At 42.8% G+C, this 20,898-nt stretch overlaps 1 protein-coding gene across 2 annotated transcripts in view; it reads left to right on the forward strand.

Moving 5' to 3' along the window:
* pik3ap1 (phosphoinositide-3-kinase adaptor protein 1) overlaps positions 1–20,898 on the forward strand; it is a 29,236-nt gene that overhangs the window by 3,616 nt on the left and 4,722 nt on the right. Inside the window, exons 1-14 of one of the 2 annotated variants that reach the window (XM_084021564.1) lie at positions 12,745–13,059; positions 13,759–14,166; positions 14,538–14,818; positions 14,974–15,118; positions 15,226–15,371; positions 16,555–16,687; positions 16,912–17,108; positions 17,209–17,383; positions 17,462–17,524; positions 17,610–17,864; positions 17,929–17,979; positions 18,490–18,683; positions 18,758–18,830; positions 18,937–19,104. In XM_084021564.1, coding sequence (XP_083877690.1) covers positions 13,029–13,059; positions 13,759–14,166; positions 14,538–14,818; positions 14,974–15,118; positions 15,226–15,371; positions 16,555–16,687; positions 16,912–17,108; positions 17,209–17,383; positions 17,462–17,524; positions 17,610–17,864; positions 17,929–17,979; positions 18,490–18,683; positions 18,758–18,830; positions 18,937–19,104 — 2,320 coding nt within the window. In that variant the 5' untranslated portion in view covers positions 12,745–13,028. Of the gene's footprint in view, positions 1–12,744; positions 13,060–13,758; positions 14,167–14,537; positions 14,819–14,973; positions 15,119–15,225; positions 15,372–16,554; positions 16,688–16,911; positions 17,109–17,208; positions 17,384–17,461; positions 17,525–17,609; positions 17,865–17,928; positions 17,980–18,489; positions 18,684–18,757; positions 18,831–18,936; positions 19,105–20,898 lie in introns of those variants that run through there. The other variant, XM_084021565.1, reaches the window with a different exon arrangement.

The raw sequence follows: 20,898 nt of genomic DNA on the forward strand, positions 1-20,898 counted from the left end.
TGCAGATCAGTCGCTCAAAGAGAGGAAAACACGGTTATATCAACAAACGCTCTCTCCTAACAGCCCTGTAGCTGGCACCTGTCACTCACCTGGGATTTAGCCATAGATCTGAATAGAGGGAGAGAGTGTTGATGCTTATTGAAGCTGAATAAACTCCCACCAGCGGCGGCGTCGCGACCAACGGCTGCTTTTAACGATGAAAAGGCTGCTTAAACTGTCGGTTCTTAGAGGCCCTTCGGTAATTACGGCTATAAATCATGTGCATTGTTTCTTCCCCCCGTTCCGTCCGTTCATTACCTAACGGCTCGGTTCAGAGGTTTCTTGCACCCCGTCGCCACCGGAGCAATTCACATACGTGCGCTAGCTGCCAAGGCTAAGCAGCTTTTCCTATGGATGGGGATGCAAACTGTGGGCTGGAGATACCAAAAATCTGATTTTGGCTTTATCGGCGCTGGTGTTCGGGGAGTGGGTTAAAGAGAGATTTCATCTTTGGAAATCCTCACCAGGGGAGGTGACACAATCATCCCTGACTTGGTTCTAATTACTTCTGGAAAAGTTTTTGTTTGGGTCACAGTTAGCAGGCATAAGGTAGATGAGTGATGTTGTCATGATACGACTATTGTTTGTTTGTTATATTATGTGTTTTACAGCTGGACAGGGATCAGTGTTTATGCAGTAGGTCCAAAATGGCAGAATTATGCACCAGGCAGCCGCGGGGCAGAATGAATGGAGCGACCCGTTAAAGTCGAGCTGAAATGAGCGTCTATCCTCCGACATATTCCCTCGTGGAAAAGGATGCAGAGGAAAGGTTGGGAGGAATTTCATCCCAAAGATGAGTCACCATCTTCTGCAGAAGTTACAGATTGATTGATTGATGGATGTCGTGATATTATTGGTTGGTTGCTGATGGATTTTGATTTTAAAAATACAAAGAAATTGATGTGATCTTAAATGGTTAAAAGGGCGTTTTTGGTTGCATTGTTTGGAGACTGATGTCACTTTTCAACATTCTTCCATCGTTGCATCACAATTCAATTAGACGTTGGGCGATTATCCTGGCCAATATAATGGTATGCTTGTATGCTGAAAACATACTGGACTCACTTTACATTATATGTAATCTTTCTTTTCTTTCTGTGAAAAACTATCAAATAACCTGAAAGAAGATGATCATGAATCATAAGACCTCGTGGCACAAATAAAGTATAAATATATATTTTTTAATGTATTTTCTATCCATATTTATGTAAATCAGGCTGTTTTTCACTTGGCTACCGCTTTTACGATATTTACGATTATCCTGATAATGGCAACACGATCAACTTATTGTGAGTGTCGTCCCTAAATACCATCATTTATTATTAGTGTTGCCGTCAACTAATGAGACCCTGCTGTAGTTTGTGTTGCTTCCAAGTTGAGACATTCTGAGTCCTCAGCAAAGATTTGTTGTTTTTTTTTTTTATCTCCACGTATTTCTGGCACCGACACGTCAAAAGCAGGTAGAAGAAGAACCGGCAGCAGGAACCTGAAGCCTGTCTGCACCGAGCAGCCAAGCTCTTAGTAATCACTATGGCAGATGCAAAAGTCAACACTTGCTGGCGTAGAATTCCTCTCAACACGGAGTCATGCAGAACATTTCAACGTGTCAATTAAAACCCCGCGTTCTTAGGTACGCTAACGTAGAATTCATGAGGACGACTGAGTCGCCGCCTCGCTTTGTTGGAGCTCAAAAAGGAAAACAACTCATAGAAAAACCTGCATTTCATTGTTGCATTGAGTGCATGAAGTTCTTAATCGAATAGGAAAGAAAGACCTTTGACGTCTAAGTGACTTAAATATGAATCAAAATACCAACATATGGCATAAAGTCAAATACACACGATGAATACGCTCCGTTTTGCAGGCGAGTTTGTTGAAACACTCATTTATGAATAGATTTGACTGGAGACATTGCATATATTTTCATCCAGCGATCGGTTTGGTTGTGTAAGTCAGCTTGTCGTACAAGTTTGGGGTCGTTTTCACCGCTTGGAAAAATGAGCACAATACAAATGAACTGCAGATGTGCTGCAATCCTCTCGGATCCACAGTAATTCTGCCTTTTGAGTGGAATCCACGGCATTATCTCCACTTTGTAGTGGTCCCTGAGCCCATTGTGGCGTTAGTTCAATAGTCCTCTGTTACTGTAGAGCCAGCGTGGTGCAGCTCCCTTATTTAGTGCCACTTCAGGGAACGTGGGGAGAGCTTGATCTTTGTGTTTCCGGGGATCCTGGAGAGCATGAAAAAAAATAGATCCGATCATTTAATGAGATATGTTGCTTTGAAAATACTCTTCAGTATCGATATAATATAATAAACAACATTTAAGTGTTTTTTTATTGTTAAACCCGGAGCCAGCTAATTATTTCTGCTGTAAAATCTTCATGTGCGAGCAAACAAAAGAAGGAAACATGTCGGAGGATCTGGGGTCGAGTCTCCGGCGTGTAAACGCGCCTCGGAACTAAGCCCTAGTTTGCCTTTTCCTTTTTTATGCATGATAATGAAATATAATTCCGCCCCGCGCTGACATTACCATAGCTCCCATATTTTGAAACCATTACTTAATCACATTGTCAAAATCCCCATTTCCTCTCATCAATCCCACGTTGAGCTTTATTTGTGATCCTCTCTTTCTTATGCCCTCACCCGGTTTATTCATTCCTTCTCTCCTTCAATTTCTGCTCCACATTGCTTGTTTATTTTATTTTATTTTATTTATTTTCGAGGATGACTGGATTAAAACCTACTGAAATAGCTGTGTCTCAGATTTTAGGTCATCTACCGAATCCATTAGGGAGGAGGGGGGGGGTATACAAATAACCCCACTTTTCTCTGCCATCAGCAGTGGTCCTCTCATGTTCCTCATCTCGTGGCTGCAGAAGCTTACGTTGCTATTAATAGTAGGTAATCTGCAATATTCATCTCCTAATATATGTATTGTGTTACAGGAAATAAACACTTTGTTAGCAGTAGTTAGCAACATTCATCTAATGTAAACCAAACACGCCGGTGTCACATTATTATCAATAACAGGGAGGCAATGAGAGAGCCGGCCGCAGCACTTCTCATAATTCATAATGTGTTAATTTATAATTAGCGGGTTTAATGAAACTGATACCGCAATATTAGTTATTAGGTGTACAGGTTTTTAGAACGGAAACAAATCCGCTCATTCGAGTACAATGAAAGCGGCCACGTGAAAGAAATAAAGTGAGGAAGCAAAGAGCGTCGGAGCTAACGATGTGTATTACACACTTATTAAAGTAATTTTGACTTTGCCTCCCAGACCTGGCCAAAAAAAAAAAAACACTTTCAAATTGTCATTGTACTCGGAGGTAGGCGATGTGGAGCGTTTTTTTTTTTTTTCTTCCTTCCTTGTTAACTTTGAAGTAAGCTCAAAAACGTATAGGTGGACAGGGGGTGGCATCGAATAATCAGCAACTTCAAAAAGCATGCGGCCACTTAGCGCTCCTGAAGCTAATGTCCCCGAGACATCCAGAATGGAAAATTATTCAAACTCATTTAGTGGCAGCAAATTGGTCTAAGTTCAATCAGAAAACAGACTGACACTGAACAAGAAGTGCAGCCTAATTATACTTGTTTGTCAAATGAAAATTTCATTTGGGGCCCCGAAATGAAACCTCCGAGCAACTTTCTTTTAAGGTGAGCTCCTAGTTGTATTATCAGCTAAATGCAGTAAAAATCCATAATCATACGATGATAATGAAAATGGAGCCAATGTTAACATTCAGGCTTTCGGTGCCCCGGGCGCGCGGCGATAAAAATTAAGTACCATAGTCCTCTGCCAGGCGCGCTGACACCCGGGCTGGTCTTTAGCCTCTTAGATGCATTTTTGCATTTTAAAAACTTTTATCAAAGCACTGTTGCAATGTGGAAAATGTCAACGTGAAATGCACTGAAGGCAAATTGGAATTTCATTAATAGTGAAATTATTGCTTTTGACTGATGTATTACTATGCTTGTTAAGAGCCGGGGAGTGGAACGCCCGTCTGTCTGGTCGGCAGTCTTTTGCCTTTTCATGTCCCACGCCATTTGCCGAAAGTTAAGAGATCTCCTTTTTTTTTTTTTTTTTTTTTCCCCAACTGTGAAAATAGCGGCAAAGTTCCCTGAAAGTTGCATCTAGTTGGGGAAGAGCTTTGGTTTTGCACTAATCTGCATGCGTGTGAAGATGCTGATGCTTCTTGGAGAGCAAAGTTCAATTGTGTTAAAGATGACGTCACACTTCCTGGTGAGGGGGGGGGGGGGGGGGGCTGGTGTGAAGGTATCCGTTCACTGAGACTTCATTCACGAAGCCGCCGGTTGTTTATTGATTTACCTGGTAATCCTCTCAGTGTGAGTGGCGTCGATGATGGAGGAACAGATGAGCTTTTTAATGGATGCTGGTGTTGTCCTGTGGGGTTTGAATGAGCAGACCTGAGACCTGTAGCACTGCTAGCGTGATAGAGGAGCTAACGTTCTCCAACACTGTTTGTGGTCAGTTAGTAGCTTTCATCACCAATCTTCCATTTTGTAAAAGTTAGCTCAGAAAATGTCTTAGTGAGAGGTGAAAAAAATCTAATTTAAACATGAATTAAGCTTAAAAATGTAAGATATATGATGGCTAGTTTACTAGTTTGGCAAATGAGGTTAAGCATATTTTTTTTGTATTTTGTCTAACAAAGAATTATCATACAAGCTGTGTTTTTGTATGTTTGTAGCTCATTTAAAGCAGCTGATGCAGCTCAAATAAACGGGTGTTGACTTGAGCTTTCTGTTAACTGTAACACACTTTTCTCTGTTTATTTTTCACATATTATTGAACAGTCACAGATACCAGATATTATTATGTAGACCTGCTGTATTGTAGCTACACACATAAAACCTGACCTCTTCTGAAGTCTCCATTTCAACTTAAACTTCATTATCACTTTAACATTGAACACACAGATGCTATTCGCAGGTTATCGTGTCAATAGAGGAAATCCTTGCAATTTAATAAAACAAATCCAAGATATAGCAATTCTGTGGAAATATAAACGTACGTAATAGGAAATAACAGGCGACACATAATATAACAAATCATCTGTTAGCTTTAATTAAAGGGTTGCACATTTTGAACCATCCTCCTTAACTTTACTCAAAGAAACATTACCAGGAGCCCTTCCCAAGCGTTGATGTGATTTCTCTGATCAGCTGGTGATTTGCGGTTCCCTCAGGTCTTGTTGATGCTCTCGTGAATGAACGAGGGTACGTTGTTGGACTCTCAGCAGAGACGCAGACGTAACATACAACATGGGAGGCTGAAAGTGTGCTTTTTGTATAATTTAAATTATTTCTGCTGGTAACAAATAAAAAAACGTACATCTACAGTATGTCTGACAGCAGCAACATTCACACACCGATGACGAGGTAGATCTCCACCTGGTATTCAGCTGTGGGCTTTCTGCGATTTCAAAGAATTCACATCACACACAATGTTGTCACTCTTTTCATCTAGTTTAATGACACTATTAATTGGATTTGTAATGATGTTTTAAGCAAACTTATTTGAGCAGACATCTTTCTGGCGACGGCCTCCTCCGTGATAACGGAGCGGTGCATGTCTGGCATACATACGGCGGCTGTGGAGCAGACCGTCTGTCTCAGCATTTGTAGTGGAGGTCTGACCTCTAGTGCCCCGTCGTGGTAGTGCAGGATCCTCACGCTGCACCCAAACAACGGTGGGAATAATAAGTCCTGTAAACGCCACATCTTTGTAAGTTTCTTTTTTTTTTCTTTTTTAAGTGAAGCTTCCCGGAGGCCTCTTTCCCAGACGCTCCACATGCACGACTTCATGAAGTCCCTCCGGTGACTTCATGAAGAAAAAAGCCCAGAGAAAAATGTTCCACAGGGATCCATTTATGGGCTGCTCACACTGGAGCTGTGAAGGAAGCTTTATCGCTTTCTGAATGCACACGGCGCCGCTTGACCCGGGCTTCTGTGCCAACTTGCAGCAGAACAAATTTGGCGTCTGTGTCGTCATCGAATCTGCATTTAATGAGTGTGTGTGTGTGTGTGTGTGGCGTTGCCATGTGGCTCTGTCGTTGACCTCTGCAGTCTGACATCCTCGACTCTGGTATAAAACGGCATTAAAATGTTCCGTCTCACCTCATGTCTGTGTATGTGATGAAGCAGCAGGATCAGTGACCTTTTTGCTGCCTGACAAACTAGCCGACCTGGCATCGTGCCAGCGAGCAAAGCAGTGGGAGTCTGTCACCGACGCTCTCTGAGAGGCCAAATAGGTCACTTTGATATCAAACATCCATCCAAAAAGCCCCAAGATTTCAAATGCTGACGCTTCCGGGTTGAGACTGACTGTTGACAACTCAAGAAATCTGTTTAATGGAGCTTTAATGGGGAAAACGATGCCGCTAGTTTGTATTACATCTACAAAAAGAATATATATATAACAAAAGTTTGTTATGTCCTTTATTATCTTTTTAAAATAAAAAAAGAGTTTATTGTATAATATAATGTGATATAATAATGATTTCAGGTCCAAACTGTTGGTTTCATGCACCATAAACAGCATTGTAGCTATTTAACCTAAGATGATGAATTAATATAAATATTTTTTAATATTACCAGAATAATAACAGCATTTCTAGATACATTTTAAAACCTTTTCTCTGAAGGCATTGTTTGTTTTTTTTGTTTGTGTTTGAAATTTGAAATTTGAATCCTGCAAAACAGTTCCTCAGTTATTAATAAATATCTCACGCAAAATACTTCTTTTTTTCTGAATGCATTGCAAGAAATGCTCGTCAAATGCGTTCACAACCAAGAGCCGTTACTTTACAGAGTGTGAGAATTCCTACTTGTTCTCTTGCTGCCACCTGCGATCCGTAAATCTCAATCTGTAAAGTGTTTAAGCCGAGGCTCAGCCCTGAATATTGCTTTTTTCTTTTCTTTTTTGTTGCTATTGTTGATTCATCGTACGACTCCATCTCTGTCAGCGCGATGAATCCTAATGAAGCAGAAATCTGTCACATTTGCTCCACAATGAGGGCGACGGGCAAAACTTTCTCCAGGAAGATGAAACTATTATCTCCCACTAGACACGCAGGGGGGCTGGATATAAATAAATAAAGTCACACTTATCTGGTGGCCGGTGTGATTACTGCAGCCCGAGCCCACTTCCAAATTGACTGTCTTATCGTGTCGAGGCGACTTCAGCCGAGTGGAGGCTGTTAGATGAAGGCGGAATGATCTTTAAATAGTAGTTAAAGATGGCTGCTCGATTAAGTTGTTCCACAACAGTTTTGATCAATGGAGCGTGCATTCAATATATTGCCTATTTAGATACGTGAGATAAATTTAACTGGGCCTCTAAATGATTCATAAATTAGAATTCCTCCAGTGGAAGGTAATGACTTCATGGCCATGATGAATTCCTAATATTGGAAATGACGGTGAGCTGGAAAAGACACGTATTCTTCCTTTATTATCCCCATTAGCTGCCACTCAGGTAGCGCTACACACACAACGGGACATATAAGCATTCATATTTAATTATTATACCTTTATTATGCCAGTTTATATCATAATAATAATAACTTTATTTATACAGCACCATTAAAAACAGCAGCTTCAACATCAACAGAGCCGGAGAAACAATACGTAGAGTTGGTAAGATAAGGTAAAAAGGACAATAACATGGGAATAAATAGATAAATAAATACAAATAAAAGATATATACATTTTAAATTATAAAATTAAATGTATCCTTTGTTTATGCAGGGATCATCTTATTTAGGATGATTTATTTGTTTGTCTTCATTGTGGATATATTTGTTTCTTAACAAACTGTAAAGTGATTCCAGTTTTCATGTCGCCTGATATTTTTTTTAACCATATATACACGTGTTTCTACACAATCACACATGGACAGTTACGAGACAGTAGGTATTAATTCTTGAGGCCACGTGTGATGCTGACCACAGGTCGACTAAGTGAAAACCCGTCGGCGGTGTTTCAGCGGGAAGCTTCCACTTCCTCGCGGCTAAAAGCCTAGGAATTGAATTCTCCGTTCTCCGGTACGACAAAGAGAACGTCAGGCGGGAGCGCCGGCTGTGGAAAATGTCAAAGCTATTTCCCTCTTTACTAGTCAAAGCAATGCTTGTTTAATAGTAATTGGAATCTTATCCTGCTGTTTGCTCATCATTTCCTGTGCCTGGTTATTCCACACCTAAACTCCATTTAAGTTTTTAATAACATTTTAGAATAGTTCCCATTCAGGTAAACAGAATCTGATTACCTTGATGGATTGGGAAAGTATGTCTGACGGTAGTTTATTTGATTTATTTATTCAAGGGGCCTCAAATGGAGGCACTTTAACTGAGGCAAACAAATGGCGGCCGCGCGTTATCCCAAGAGCAGAGTGGTTTACAGAAAGGGCCAGATTTGAGATTTTGTCAGCCTCCGCACTTCTCTATTCCACCGAGGAGGAGGAGGACGCTGAGAATGGAAATGACATCTCTGTTTGTTGTTGGGTCAGCGTATCATTGTTGCAGCCTATAATGGGCTCCACAATCCACCTGTTTAAGGGAGAAATGTTAGTTTGTGTGACTCGCTATTCCTAAAATACTGAGTACGTGCACGCTCGAAGAGTCTAAAACTATTCCGTGATAGTTTTGGATTTCCCTCCTTCCATAAGCCTCCCATTGTGTCAGAGGAGCTGCTTTGTTAAAGTGCTTGCCAGCTGCTTACCAAATGAGGTTATAGTGTTTCCCTATCAACTGTAAATTTCAATAATTTGTCGGAGGGGGCCTCTCACTGTCAGTTTTTATCATATTATCAACGACGACTCAATTTTCTTCCGCCACTCCATCTCAAGCACTGACCCCCGGCCCTATTACAGTCCTGTAATGAAGTGCAATGGAGTGGTAATTGGTCCACATTATACCAGATCAGGTAACATTAGACTTATTTTCTTATCACAATGAGTCCCTGCTGGTGACTCTCAATGAGAAACCAAACACAGTTCCTTTCTCATGCAGGCTATCGTCCAAATAACATTTCAGCTGGAGAAACCCCTTTTTTTCCCCCCATTTCAGTTTTCCATTTCAAGATTGCGCTCCGCGTCCTCTGGACTGCACTTTTGTTTCTGGCTTCCTCCTCTTTAAAAAGTCTCCCCAAACAGGAGATACGAGGTAGACGAGGAGGGGGGGAGGAAGTACAGTAAACGAGACGGTAACATGAGCGTTATGTGGGGCCGATATTAGACGTACAGTACTCCCCCCCTCCTCCGTTACAGCCCCCCGCCTCCCAGTGCTTCAGTGTTGACTTTTCATGTTAGTCTGTCATTGTAAGATTACACGCTTTTCTATGAACGGAGCAAATTTCATAAGCTCATGAAGCTGTTTTCAAAGTCTAGAGACACGTGTTGAAATAAGACCGCGCTTCTTTTGTTCCTCAAAAATTACCTTTTGGGAAATTTCCTAATACCCGTCATGGTAATTGTGTGTCTGTCAGCCACAAAAGAGACTTCCTGACTCTTAGGGCCAGGTTTAAATCATAAAAAAACATTTAAAGTGCAATTTCTAGTCAAAAATAAGCCAAACATAGTCGACCAAACTCATATTAAGTGGTACAACTAACTTCACAGACTGTATTAGAAGAAGTGGACGTATTCGCCGTGATGTCACCCGTTGGTTTGTGGGCATTTTGGTTGTAAAGTACAACCCGACCCTGAATAGGAGGTTTTTAGGTCACCAAAGGGGTTACAATTAACTTTCATGATCACCGTGAAAGGGTTAAAGTTCAAATACAAAAACACGGACAACGACGTGGTAGCGACCTGTCAATCACAAGGTAGCCCCGCCCCCTAAAGCATCCCCCGCTTTCTGGTCTGGTGGACTCTAGATGGACCATAATGTACTAAATGAACATCATGCTGGATTGAAGAAGACTTGAAACTAGAGATTGAGACCATAAACTCATGTTTACAATGTTTACTGAGGTAATAAATATAAAACCAGTGGAGTCGCCCCCTGCTGGCCATTAGAGATAATGCAGTAAACTGTAAATGTACTTGTACACTGACTGATCCAGAGCCAGCATACCGGGATTCAGGTCTCTGTTGTGAACCGGCTCGCTGTGCCGAAAACCAACTGCGGACTAAAAAGACAGGATATTGGATAACGAGGTTAAAACATAGGAGCAAAAATATTCCCCTTATTAAACTCAGGCTGCTGGGATTTGATGTGAGCCACCTAATAGATAGTGGTTTCAAGGGAGCCTAAACAAAAGGTAACGGGCCGGTCATGCTTGTGGTAGCTAATGGCAGAGTTAGAAGAAATTAGGGGATTCTTTTTCTACAGGAAATTGTACTTAAAGGCGGGTCATGGATCACCCTGCTCTTCACAGGCAGCCTCAGAAGTCGGAGGGTGAACTTCTTTTGCGGCGATTAAAAAGGTCTGCGTCATCGGAGAAAGAGGTCAAGGCAGAAACAAAACTAATTGCGTTATTGGGGGAAGGCAAAGCTGCGTAAATTGATTTTAGTGGCTGAAATTCATGGTGAGACAAATGGATGAACTCTCGTTTTGTGATTTTGTAACTACAACTAAAGAGAGTAAAAGATGGAGGACGGGGCAGACCTACATGTTCATGCCAAAATCAACCAAACGCCAACAAAGGAAGGTTTAAACCGTGAGCCGTTGAGAACAGCTTCTTGGCTTTGATTCGACATGAGTCTGGACGTTTGTTGAAGTAATTCTGCAAGAGACGGTTTGGTGTTTTTTTTTTGTTTTTTTTATGCAAGTGGAAAAAGCTGTTTCAGGTGCTGCTATATGAACACATGTGAGGGCTTCATTGGGCTCCAGCAATCCACATACAATGATGCTGATGGCCGATGATTGCTTTGTGTTCGTGGGTCTAAGTCATGTCGGTTGCAGCCTTCAACACTTGAAGAGAGGTAAAAGCTCTACATATTTATGTGAAGTTATATCACATTTCTTTACAGTAAATTGAGGCTGTGGAATCTTATGAATCATCGTCAGTTTGCATCATCACAAACAGGTGTAAAGCCCGACTGCAGCCTCCAACCAAGCACCTTAAACTGTAATTCCCTCTGCTGGCCACCAGGGGGCGACTCCTCTCGGGTTGTATAGAAGTCTATGAGAAAATGGTCCTACTTCTCTCTGCTGGCCACCAGGGGGCGACTCCTCTCTGGTTGTATAGAAGTCTATGAGAAAATGGTCCTACTTCTCTCTTGATGTATTATCTCAGTAAACATTGTAAACATGAGTTTATGGTCTCAATCTCTAGTTTCAAGTCTTCTTCAATCCAGCATGATGTTCATTTAGTACATTATGGTCCATTTAGAGTCCACCAGACCAGAAAGCAGGGGATGCTTTAGGGGGCGGGGCTTACCTGATGATTGATAGGTCACTACCAATGCTAGTTAGCTACTAAGATGACTTTAACACTGAGCTGTAAAGTTGACCTATGAAGCTGGAAGCTTCATTACTTTAGTCCACAAACCAACGGGTGACATCACCATGACATCAATACAGGTTATTAGTCATTTTCACATCTATAAAATGTGATGCATGACAAAGTGGGATTGTTAGCAGAAAAGGTCTAGTGCATAAACTCCATAGTACATTTAGCAAAAACCAACAAAGAAGTCGTCTCTCACTCCTCCATAAATGAGTAAAGGTTCTTATCTTTTCCTTCCTGTGTTGGGCTGTGTCCACATTCCCACATTTTTCCAGCAGAGAAACAATCCTCCTCCTGGCCTCCAGAAGTCAGCAGACAGTTTTCCAGTGCTGCTGCAGCATGTGGAACCCTTCAGTTCAGTCTTCCACACCAACTTGGAGTAAAGATGCTCAAACCCACGTTGTCGTAACCGATCCGACGCATTTAAATAACAACTTTACTTCTGCTAAAGTAGTTCAGCACACCTGCAGCGAGGCACCTGCCGTGCAGTGGCTGCTGTGGTCGTCTGCATGGCGACCGGCGATGGATACGGTCTGTTGGCTCGTGTGAGTGATTCACTGCCGCCCTCTAGTGGCGTCATCAGTGTGGTGCCTCATGTTGGTTCAGGTTAGAGGAGAAATACTGAAACTTCCCATACTTAGTAATAGTGATGTCACACAGATGATTCATTCAGCCTCTTTAGAAGTACAGTGTGTGTGTGTGTGTGTGTGTGTGTGTGTGTGTGTGTGAATATCATACATCCTTAGAAAATGTCACTTTTAAGGCAGATTTACGCACATTTTATACCTAAGCTTCACAATGACCCAGACAGGGTGCATCAGCATGTTTGAAGTCTGTTTTTATTAGCTATAAAAGTATAAAGTTTAACATTGACTCTCATATCTGCAGTGGAGGAGGTGTTTTCTAGAAACGCATGTTTATCTACTCGAGATATAGTCTCATAAAGTGTGACTGAAACTCCCCAGACACGCACCGCACCTTGTTCAGGAAGTGAAAACAAAAACGGAAGAAGTATGCAACTCAGGTGAACTCATGCACTCTTTTTAGTGTGTGTGTGTGCAGTATGTTTGGGAACAAAATTGTATAAATGTTTCCTACATAAAAGACCAGAGGCTTCATATTTACCTGTACCTGCATCAAGTTCAACACAGTAACTCGGTTCTTTTTTTTTTAACATTTAATTCTTCTTTTTCTTTCATTTTCGCGTTAATGTACAAACGACTGACGGGATGAATGGCAGACACGTTGCACGACACGACAGCGCTGTGGTGCGTTTCTCTCACTTCTTCATCCGTTTCAGGAAGTGAGGCAGTGTCACCAAAATCAGGAAACTGAGTGGTGCTATTAATACGACCGAGCAAAGGGCTGCAGCTGGTGAAAGCTAATGAAGTCTCCGTCGAGGAGGAAAGAGCATCGGTCAACTGGAGATATAGAAAAAGGACATATTCGGGGCAAATGAAGCTTCTTGTGAGGTGATTTTTGTGATCTTTTTGAGGCTTTTCGCGACCATGGAAGAACCCGTCTCAGGCGTTAAACCAGGTAAACATGACCGTCTCAAGTGGGTCTGTGTTTGTCGTCACCTTCAGGTGTTGGAAACACAAAACCCAGACTGTTTTACATCATACGGATTCCTCTTTGAAACGGTTTTATCTATTCTTTTCAAATATGTGTTTATTTAATTGAACTTTATTCGACTGGGCATTCATTGAGAATTATTTGAGCTAAAAAAAAAAAAAAAGAGGAAGCAAGCATCTTCCTGTATGGTTAAATGAACATGTCAGTTATTTTAGGATTTCCCACATGGTGAAGGAACGGTCTCTCCTTCCTCGCTGTGATGCAGGTGAAACAGTCAGCGTTGGGTTTCTCCAGCCAGCGTGAACAGAGGTGAGCCCGACCTGATCAAACACTGTAGTGAGTCAGACTGAATTAGTCCCACCAGTTGTTGACACACCGCCGTGTTTGCACAGCTCCTTACTGGCTCGCCACGGAAAAAAACCTTGTTCTCCGAACCGCAGTCACCTTGACATCTCACAGCTGGAATGTCGTGGTCGTTCCCACGACAACACAATGCTACCGTTGTCACGTCGCTGCCGTGACGTTTGAGCCGATTACCGGATTGTGAATCATCTCATGTGGTGTTTGAGGAACTAATGATTACTATTTTCCCACTTTTTAAAGCGTTGATGGAGCAATTTTGACTCATTCTGATCACGCTGTTTTCTGTTTGTTGGTTTTCAGCACGTGAGCTGGTGATCCTGCACACCGCCGAGGCCGATGAGTGGGCCACATATTTGCGGCAGATCCTGAAATCCAACAAAAAGTTCCGCAGGAGGCCTATCGTGCTTCATGTGGTCCAGCCGGCCGACGAGCTCCACGGACACGATGACCTCGGGGGCTTCCGGAGCAGCGCTTGCATCGTGCTGCTGCTCACGGGGGGCATGCTGGACCTGCTCTACGAGCCCGACGTGCAGGGGGCGCTGCGGAGCCTCCTCCATCCTCCGTGCAGAGTGGTGGCGCTGCTGTGCGGCGTGCCCGAGGACGACATGCTGATGGAGTGCTTCCCAGACTGGTCGAGCTGGAGGAAGCTGTACGCCGACGACGAGCCCGCCGTCTACATTTCCACCATTTTGGAGTCCATCGCTGAGAGTACGCAAAGCCTGACCTCACTTAGTTATTTTGTTCCTATTATGGACTGTTCCCCCGAACAGGTTACGACTCCTTTAAATGTTCAGATAAGCTGCGTAGAGGCCTAAAGACCTGGTTAGTCTACAGAACCAGCTAGAAGGGTCTGTGGTTTATCAAACACACATGAAATCCCCCTCACCTACACCTACACCTACACTGTTAGGCTTCAGTTTCAGAGGAGGGAACCTCAAACAACCTCAGCATATAAAACTGAAACTATCAGCAGGGAAATGTACTTCTTTCTCTTTACCCCTCACTGAATAGTGGAAGTATATAGAATGTTGAGGTGACCGTGGAAGTAATTGATGTTTTGTAATAATTCTTATTCAAAGGCAGACGAGCCGAGGCCGAACATGAGAGGGAAGCTGCAGAGTCTCACGTCGAGTCTCACGTCGAGTCTCACGTCGAGTCTCACATCGAGCCTCGCGTCACTGCAGCGTCTTGGACTGAACCTCCCAGCACCGATGAAACGGAGGAGGTTGTGTCTGAAGAGCAACGGGCCGCCGTCCTGGGGGACGGAGAGGCGGCGAGCTCCGGGAATCAGATGAAGGAGCGCAGAGCGCCCACGCACCTCACCTGTCTCACCGTCCAGCCCCACAGGGTTCTGTGTGGGGTAAGAACCAAAGTACCGAAGTCATCGACGTAACAACAACATCAAAGACGTGGATCAGAGCTGCTTCCATGGCGATGCTGCGTTATTCAACATGAATTTCCTATTTATTAGAAGCCGTGTTATTAATCATATCCCCCTCTTTTCCTATTTTTAAGGAACGGGAGAGACTATTTATCATTTTCACACATAAAGTAGACGATCAGTTGGTGCCAGAGGTGGAGTTTTCATCTGACAGCGCGGCAGCAGAAAGGGTCTCAGGCACCGTGGAGAACGAATATACTATAAGTGTTACTGCGCCTGGTGAGTAGCTCCAGGAAGTCATGTGACCCCACCCCCTCCCCCCTTTGCTTTTGTCTTTTTCTCCAGTGTTGATGTTCAGATCTTGTAAAGTGAAATCCCTTCTGTAGATTTGCCTGCTGGCGTGGTTTCACTCACCATGTACGCCGGCGACCAGCGCTGCGTCCGGCTGAGGCCCGTTACCTTTTACACCAATATGGGAGAAGTCAGCCGGTGTCTGGAACATGCTACGGATCCCGTTAACTTCATCTGCCAGGTGAGAACGTCACGCTGGAATATTTATTTTCTGTGTGAGGAAAGATCGTCTCTGGTTATAAACTGGAGGCGCGTGGCTGATTGCGTATTATAAGTTTGGGTAAAACTATATACGGGCCAACAAATACCCAAGAATTGAAGAGACGCCACCAAAAATAAAAAGGCTGTAAGATAAAGAAGAGCTTAAGCAGTAGAGAAATGTAAATCTGGGAATTCTGTTTGTAATGTTTAAATTTTAGTTGCCATTCATCAAAATGTCATATTTCCCATGCTGTATTTTTACCGGGTTATTTATCGTCTATATCTAGGTGGTTGTTATGGTTACTACCACTTATATCAAATGAATGGGTTTGAAACACTGTCTGCTTAACACAATGGTGACCTGTTTTTACCTCCCTGGAAAGGTCCTGGAAAGGTCCTGGAAATTCAGCTTTTAGTCAGTGAAAGTCAGGAGAAAGTGATGGAAGCTGAATGCACACAGTGTCCAAGAGGGTTATATGGCCTTAATTGAGATCAATGGAGTAACAGTATTTCTTTAGCCCCACAAATCTAAATTTGATTATATGTTATTAACTTTTTATGCTGCTCAAAATTCAAAACATATATTTTTTGCCTCAGAGAATGATTTGTGGACCGTAATAGAGCTTTCACCCCCTCGTACAAGTTTCTCTTCCCTAATTAAAGGTCAAAAATAAGAAAACACGATGTCATATTGTGAGGTGGGAAGTAATGAAGTACAAATACCTTGTTGTACTTTACTGCAATTAGAATTTTACTTTGAGTATTTATTTTTCTCACAACTTTTTACTTTTACTCCCTACATTTTAAAACGAACATCTGTACTTTCTAGTCGTCGTTAGTTAGTTTCAATGCATCTGAGGGTAGTTATCGATTAAAATTTTTTTTATTAATATGCAGCGAGATTCAGTTCGTCTTGCAAAATATCAGCTAGTAGAAATGTCCTTCATAGGATACTTTTACTTCATAATTTATACTTAGAATGTCTATACCTTGGTCAATTTAAAAGATGATTTTACACATCAGGAAATGCAACGGTTGAAGTAGAAGACTGTGATAATACGTGATTAGAAAGTTGCATAAGTAACCAGGATGTAACGTCTCTCACACTAACAGCAGCTCCATGTTGAAAGCTCCCCATGTTATGAGTGGTTTTGTGCTTTCAGGCCTTTAACTTGACGTCCAATGCAACAGAATCACTGGACAGAATGCTAACTGACTCATTAAAATCCAGGATGCCTGCAACTTCTCTTCAGCTGTTTGGAATCAGACAGATTGAAGAAGACAATATGTCTGCATGTGAGTACGCTCCCCTCTTATCTCCTCTTCTCTTAGTTGCCGGAGCAGATTTGTCCTCAAATAATTTCCCAGATATGCGAAGCACATTTAAATCCACATCTGCGGTTCTGTTTTTTTTTTTATCTAATTCTGGTGAAAAACCTTCAGGGGAAGTGAAACCAGCTTTTATGAGACAAACATAAAGTCATACAAACGGGTTTATCTGATTGCTTTCTGTCCTCCAGATCAGCGTAATGAGGAGCTTCCCACGCTGCTCCACTTCGCCGCTAAGTACGGCCTGAAGAAGCTGACCACCATTCTGCTGCAGTGTCCCGGGGCTCTGCAGGCGTACAGCGTGATGAACAAGTCTGGAGACTACCCCAACACGCTGGCGGAGAAGAGTGGCTTCTCTGATCTCAGACAGTTCATGGACGAATTTGTTGTGAGTCCGGCGATCAAAGCGTCCTCTTTGTGTTGTTGTGTGTCGGATCTCGTCTTCAGACGCTCAGGTTCTTGTGTGTTTTTGCTCCAACCGAATCTAGGAGACGGCAGACATGCTGAAGTCTCACATCGAGGGCTCCATCAGCACCGAGGAGGGCGGCGACGTGTACGAGCCCATGGCGACCCCTCAGGATATCATGCTGAGGTACTCGGGCTGCTCCGAGGACATATACGAGTCGATGCTGGTGATCGACCCCGAGTGTGCAGACGACATATGTAAGATGAGTTGATTTATTGATCCCAGGAACGACGACCACGGCAAAACGTAAAAGGTTAAACTTGTTTGTGTTTCAGATGTGGCGATGACTTCCGTAGACGAGAACCCCGAGGAAGTGATGCTGAGGAAGTTCTTCCAAAGTAAACACGTGAATAAGTGAAGTAATGACCCTAAACAGCAACATTTATAATGTAGGGTAACGAGGTAACCTTGTGTCCCTCTCAGCAAAACCACCGTGCGCCGCGACCCGGGACAGCAAGCGCCTTAAAGGTGAGGAGGAGGAAAAAGACAGTCACAATGACTTAGATCAGATCGAAGAAGAGCAGGATCCGTACAGCCTCTTCCCCGAGGACATCTACGACACCGTGGATGACAACAACGGCACCTTTATCCCCGTAGTCCTGAACCGCCCACCGGCACCCATCCCGAGACCCGAGTCCATGTCGGAGCCCGAGAAGCCTTTGACCTACATCTCTAGAGGTAAATCTTCTCTTTCACACATCAGATTTCACCAAAGCGCTCTCTAACTGAATGTTTCTGACAGTGTTTTCAGATAAGGCCACGTCCAATCCAGTGGAAGCAGGATATTCTGCAGGTAACGTTTATATACAAATATGAGGTACAAGTACTGCACTTGAGTATTTCCCCTTTATGCTACTTTATGCTTCTTCTCCACTACATGTTGGAGGCAAATATTGCACTTTTTTAACTACTTTATCACAGCTTCAGTAATCAGTTACTATCAGTTATAAATCGATAAATTCATATTAAATGTTATTAAAAGTTAAGATGCCCAGCAGTGATTTAGATTAAACCAACCTTTACCAGCTGCAACATCAAAGTAATGCATCAATAATTACGACCCAGTAATATAATATTTATTCTCCATGAGTATTTTTAGTATTCACTATTTTGATGCTCAGACTTAAATAAAAATGTAAACACGTCCTCCGTCACTGCATCCAATCACCCTTACATATTAACATGTCGGAGATTTAATTAAAGTGTAAACTTCTTAAATTAATGAACATCATCACCTCCTTTGTCATAGACAGTGAATGAAAATAAAATGTGTCTAATGTACGAGTTGTATTCCTCCATCCAGCCCAGCCTGAGGCGGACCCCCCCTCCCCTCCTTACGACCCCTACGCCGGCATGAAGACGCCGGGCCAGCGGCAGCTCATATCCCTGCAGGAACGGGTGAAGGTGGGGGAGATCAGCGTGGACGAGGCCGTCCAGGAGTTCAAGGCCTGGCAGTTAAACCACGAGCGGCGGTCCAGCTCCATACGCTACCAGCAGGTAGAGCAGACACTTCCTGGTGCAGATCAGCTGGTCCGACGCTGGATCTGACGTGTGTCCTTGTGTGTCCTCAGGAAAATCTGAAGAAGTTACGCGAAAGCATCACCAGACGTCACAAAGAGAGAGAGAAGCTGGGGAAGGAGCTCGGTACAATCATTTGACTATTATTTTCATATTTCACAGAGCAGAAAATGACTTCCTCTCGTTGTTTTTAAGGAAATGCTGATAACTGATGTGGTCTCCCCCCTGTTAGATTACGAGATAAGCGCCCCGCTGCCGAAGCACTCACAGTGGGGCTCCAGCATGACGCCGGAGTCTTCCGTGTACGAGTCGGCGCCCAGAGTGGTGGCTCTCCTTCCTCCGGTGCCTCAGCTCATCCAGAGAGGAAACTGGAAGACGGGCAGCACGTCCAGCACCTCCAGTGAGTCCCGAAGCTTGTTTGTTTGTTTGTTTGTCTGTTTGTTTGCAGCAAACATTTACATTCTGAAAATCAGTGGAGCTTCTGAGACATATTTGAAAAAAGCATCCCGCCCCCCCCAACCAAGCCCCTCCCCTCAGTGTTGCACGATTCGGCGAGGCGGGATGACGAGGAGCAGGGGAGACGAGGGGATTGGATGGAGGGTACGAGCCAATAGGAGCAATGGCTCCCATTGGTTAATTTCTATGCAGGCCTACGGCTGATAGACTGAATGGATTTTTTTTTTATTCCAAATCGTAGACCATAGCTTTAAACATGGCACTAAAACGTACTTTATTGCGTTGTTTTAGTGAACATCCATAGTAGCGGCAAACAATCGTAAATAAGGTAATCATAAACCAGAAGGTCTCAATGAATAAATAAGAGAACGGCAACACGTGAATTTCCTGTATTCTTTAAATCGGGGCTGTAAATTTTACTTCTCTCTTTTCATTTACAATAATCCAGATAATTAAGATTCTCTATGAGTCATTTATTGTGAGCGTTAATCCCGATCTGTTATAAATATGTTATATCGTCCCATTGCTAGTTGTGACTGAAATCATTCACTTCTCCCTCTTTACCATCCAGGTCTTGATTTTTTTCCTGTCCTATTATTATTTTTTATGATTTGCAACTTGGGTAGCCAGCGGAATAATCCAGAACGTGATTATAAATAGAGGACCAAACGGACGAGACTTACTGAGCAACTACATGTTACATTATTATTTGTTGTCCTTCCTGTGTTTTCTACGTCACTCTGGCAGCAAGGAGGCGGAGCTAAAGGAAATGGTGATGGTCGTGATAGTGGTGGCCATGTCTGTACGTGTGGGAGATATGAGCGTTTCGGTTTTTTAAGGTTGAGACCTTTTTCTCATAACTGATGGAGCCACAGCGTCCTCATTCTGTTTTACTACAGTACGACGCAGAGCGTGTCAGCATCGTTCCCACCGTCCTCATTCAGTACTGGTTTCTCACAATACTGAAGAAAACCTCTGATCTCTCTGTTCCCATCGTGGATTTGAGATTTTTAAGATCAATTCTCCCTCTATGAATGCAAATGGGAGAAAATCTCTGAGGAGCTTTATTTAGTCTCCAGGAGATTCTCTCTTATTCCATTATTCTACACATTGTGTCAGACTTAAGTTACGGATAGATTCAATTATTCAAAGACAAATTACACAACAGCTTGACTGATACCTCTGCAGCAAGCAAATCTGCTTCAGTGCTTTGTCCTTTTGATAGAAAACCGGTCTGAAATATCAAAATGTCCCTGAAACTCTTATATCTGCCCTTTGACACTTCTAACAACAACCCCTTATCTTAAAAAAATATCCTCCTGTCAGATTACAGTTTGACAAACGAGGGTGGCAGATTCGTATCAGAGACTTATTTAACCCAGTCGCTGCATGCTTTGTTTATTTCATGTTTATGTTTTCAAGTGTGCGTGCATTGAACTGTTCTTTACTATGAATTCTAGGTTATTTGTGTTTTTTTTAAGATAATTAAATATTTTTCGTAGAACCTTGCCTAAAACTAAAAGACAACATGAGAACAGTGCCTGTAAATATTCTTTTTAGATGCACGACGTTGCCTCATGATTCCTATTCTCACAGATTCAGCCATTTAATCTCACTGTATCGCTCGTCATGCTCTCAAAAAGGTATTTTTATACACATTCGGCGAAGCGGTCCTCCAGCACGATCCACCACAAGCATTCACCTCGCAGAAACTTAATCTTGCGTGTTTTGCTTCCAC

This window comes from Eutrigla gurnardus, assembly GCF_963514095.1.
Source record: "Eutrigla gurnardus genome assembly, chromosome: 11".
Classification (NCBI taxonomy): Eukaryota; Metazoa; Chordata; class Actinopteri; order Perciformes; family Triglidae; genus Eutrigla; species Eutrigla gurnardus.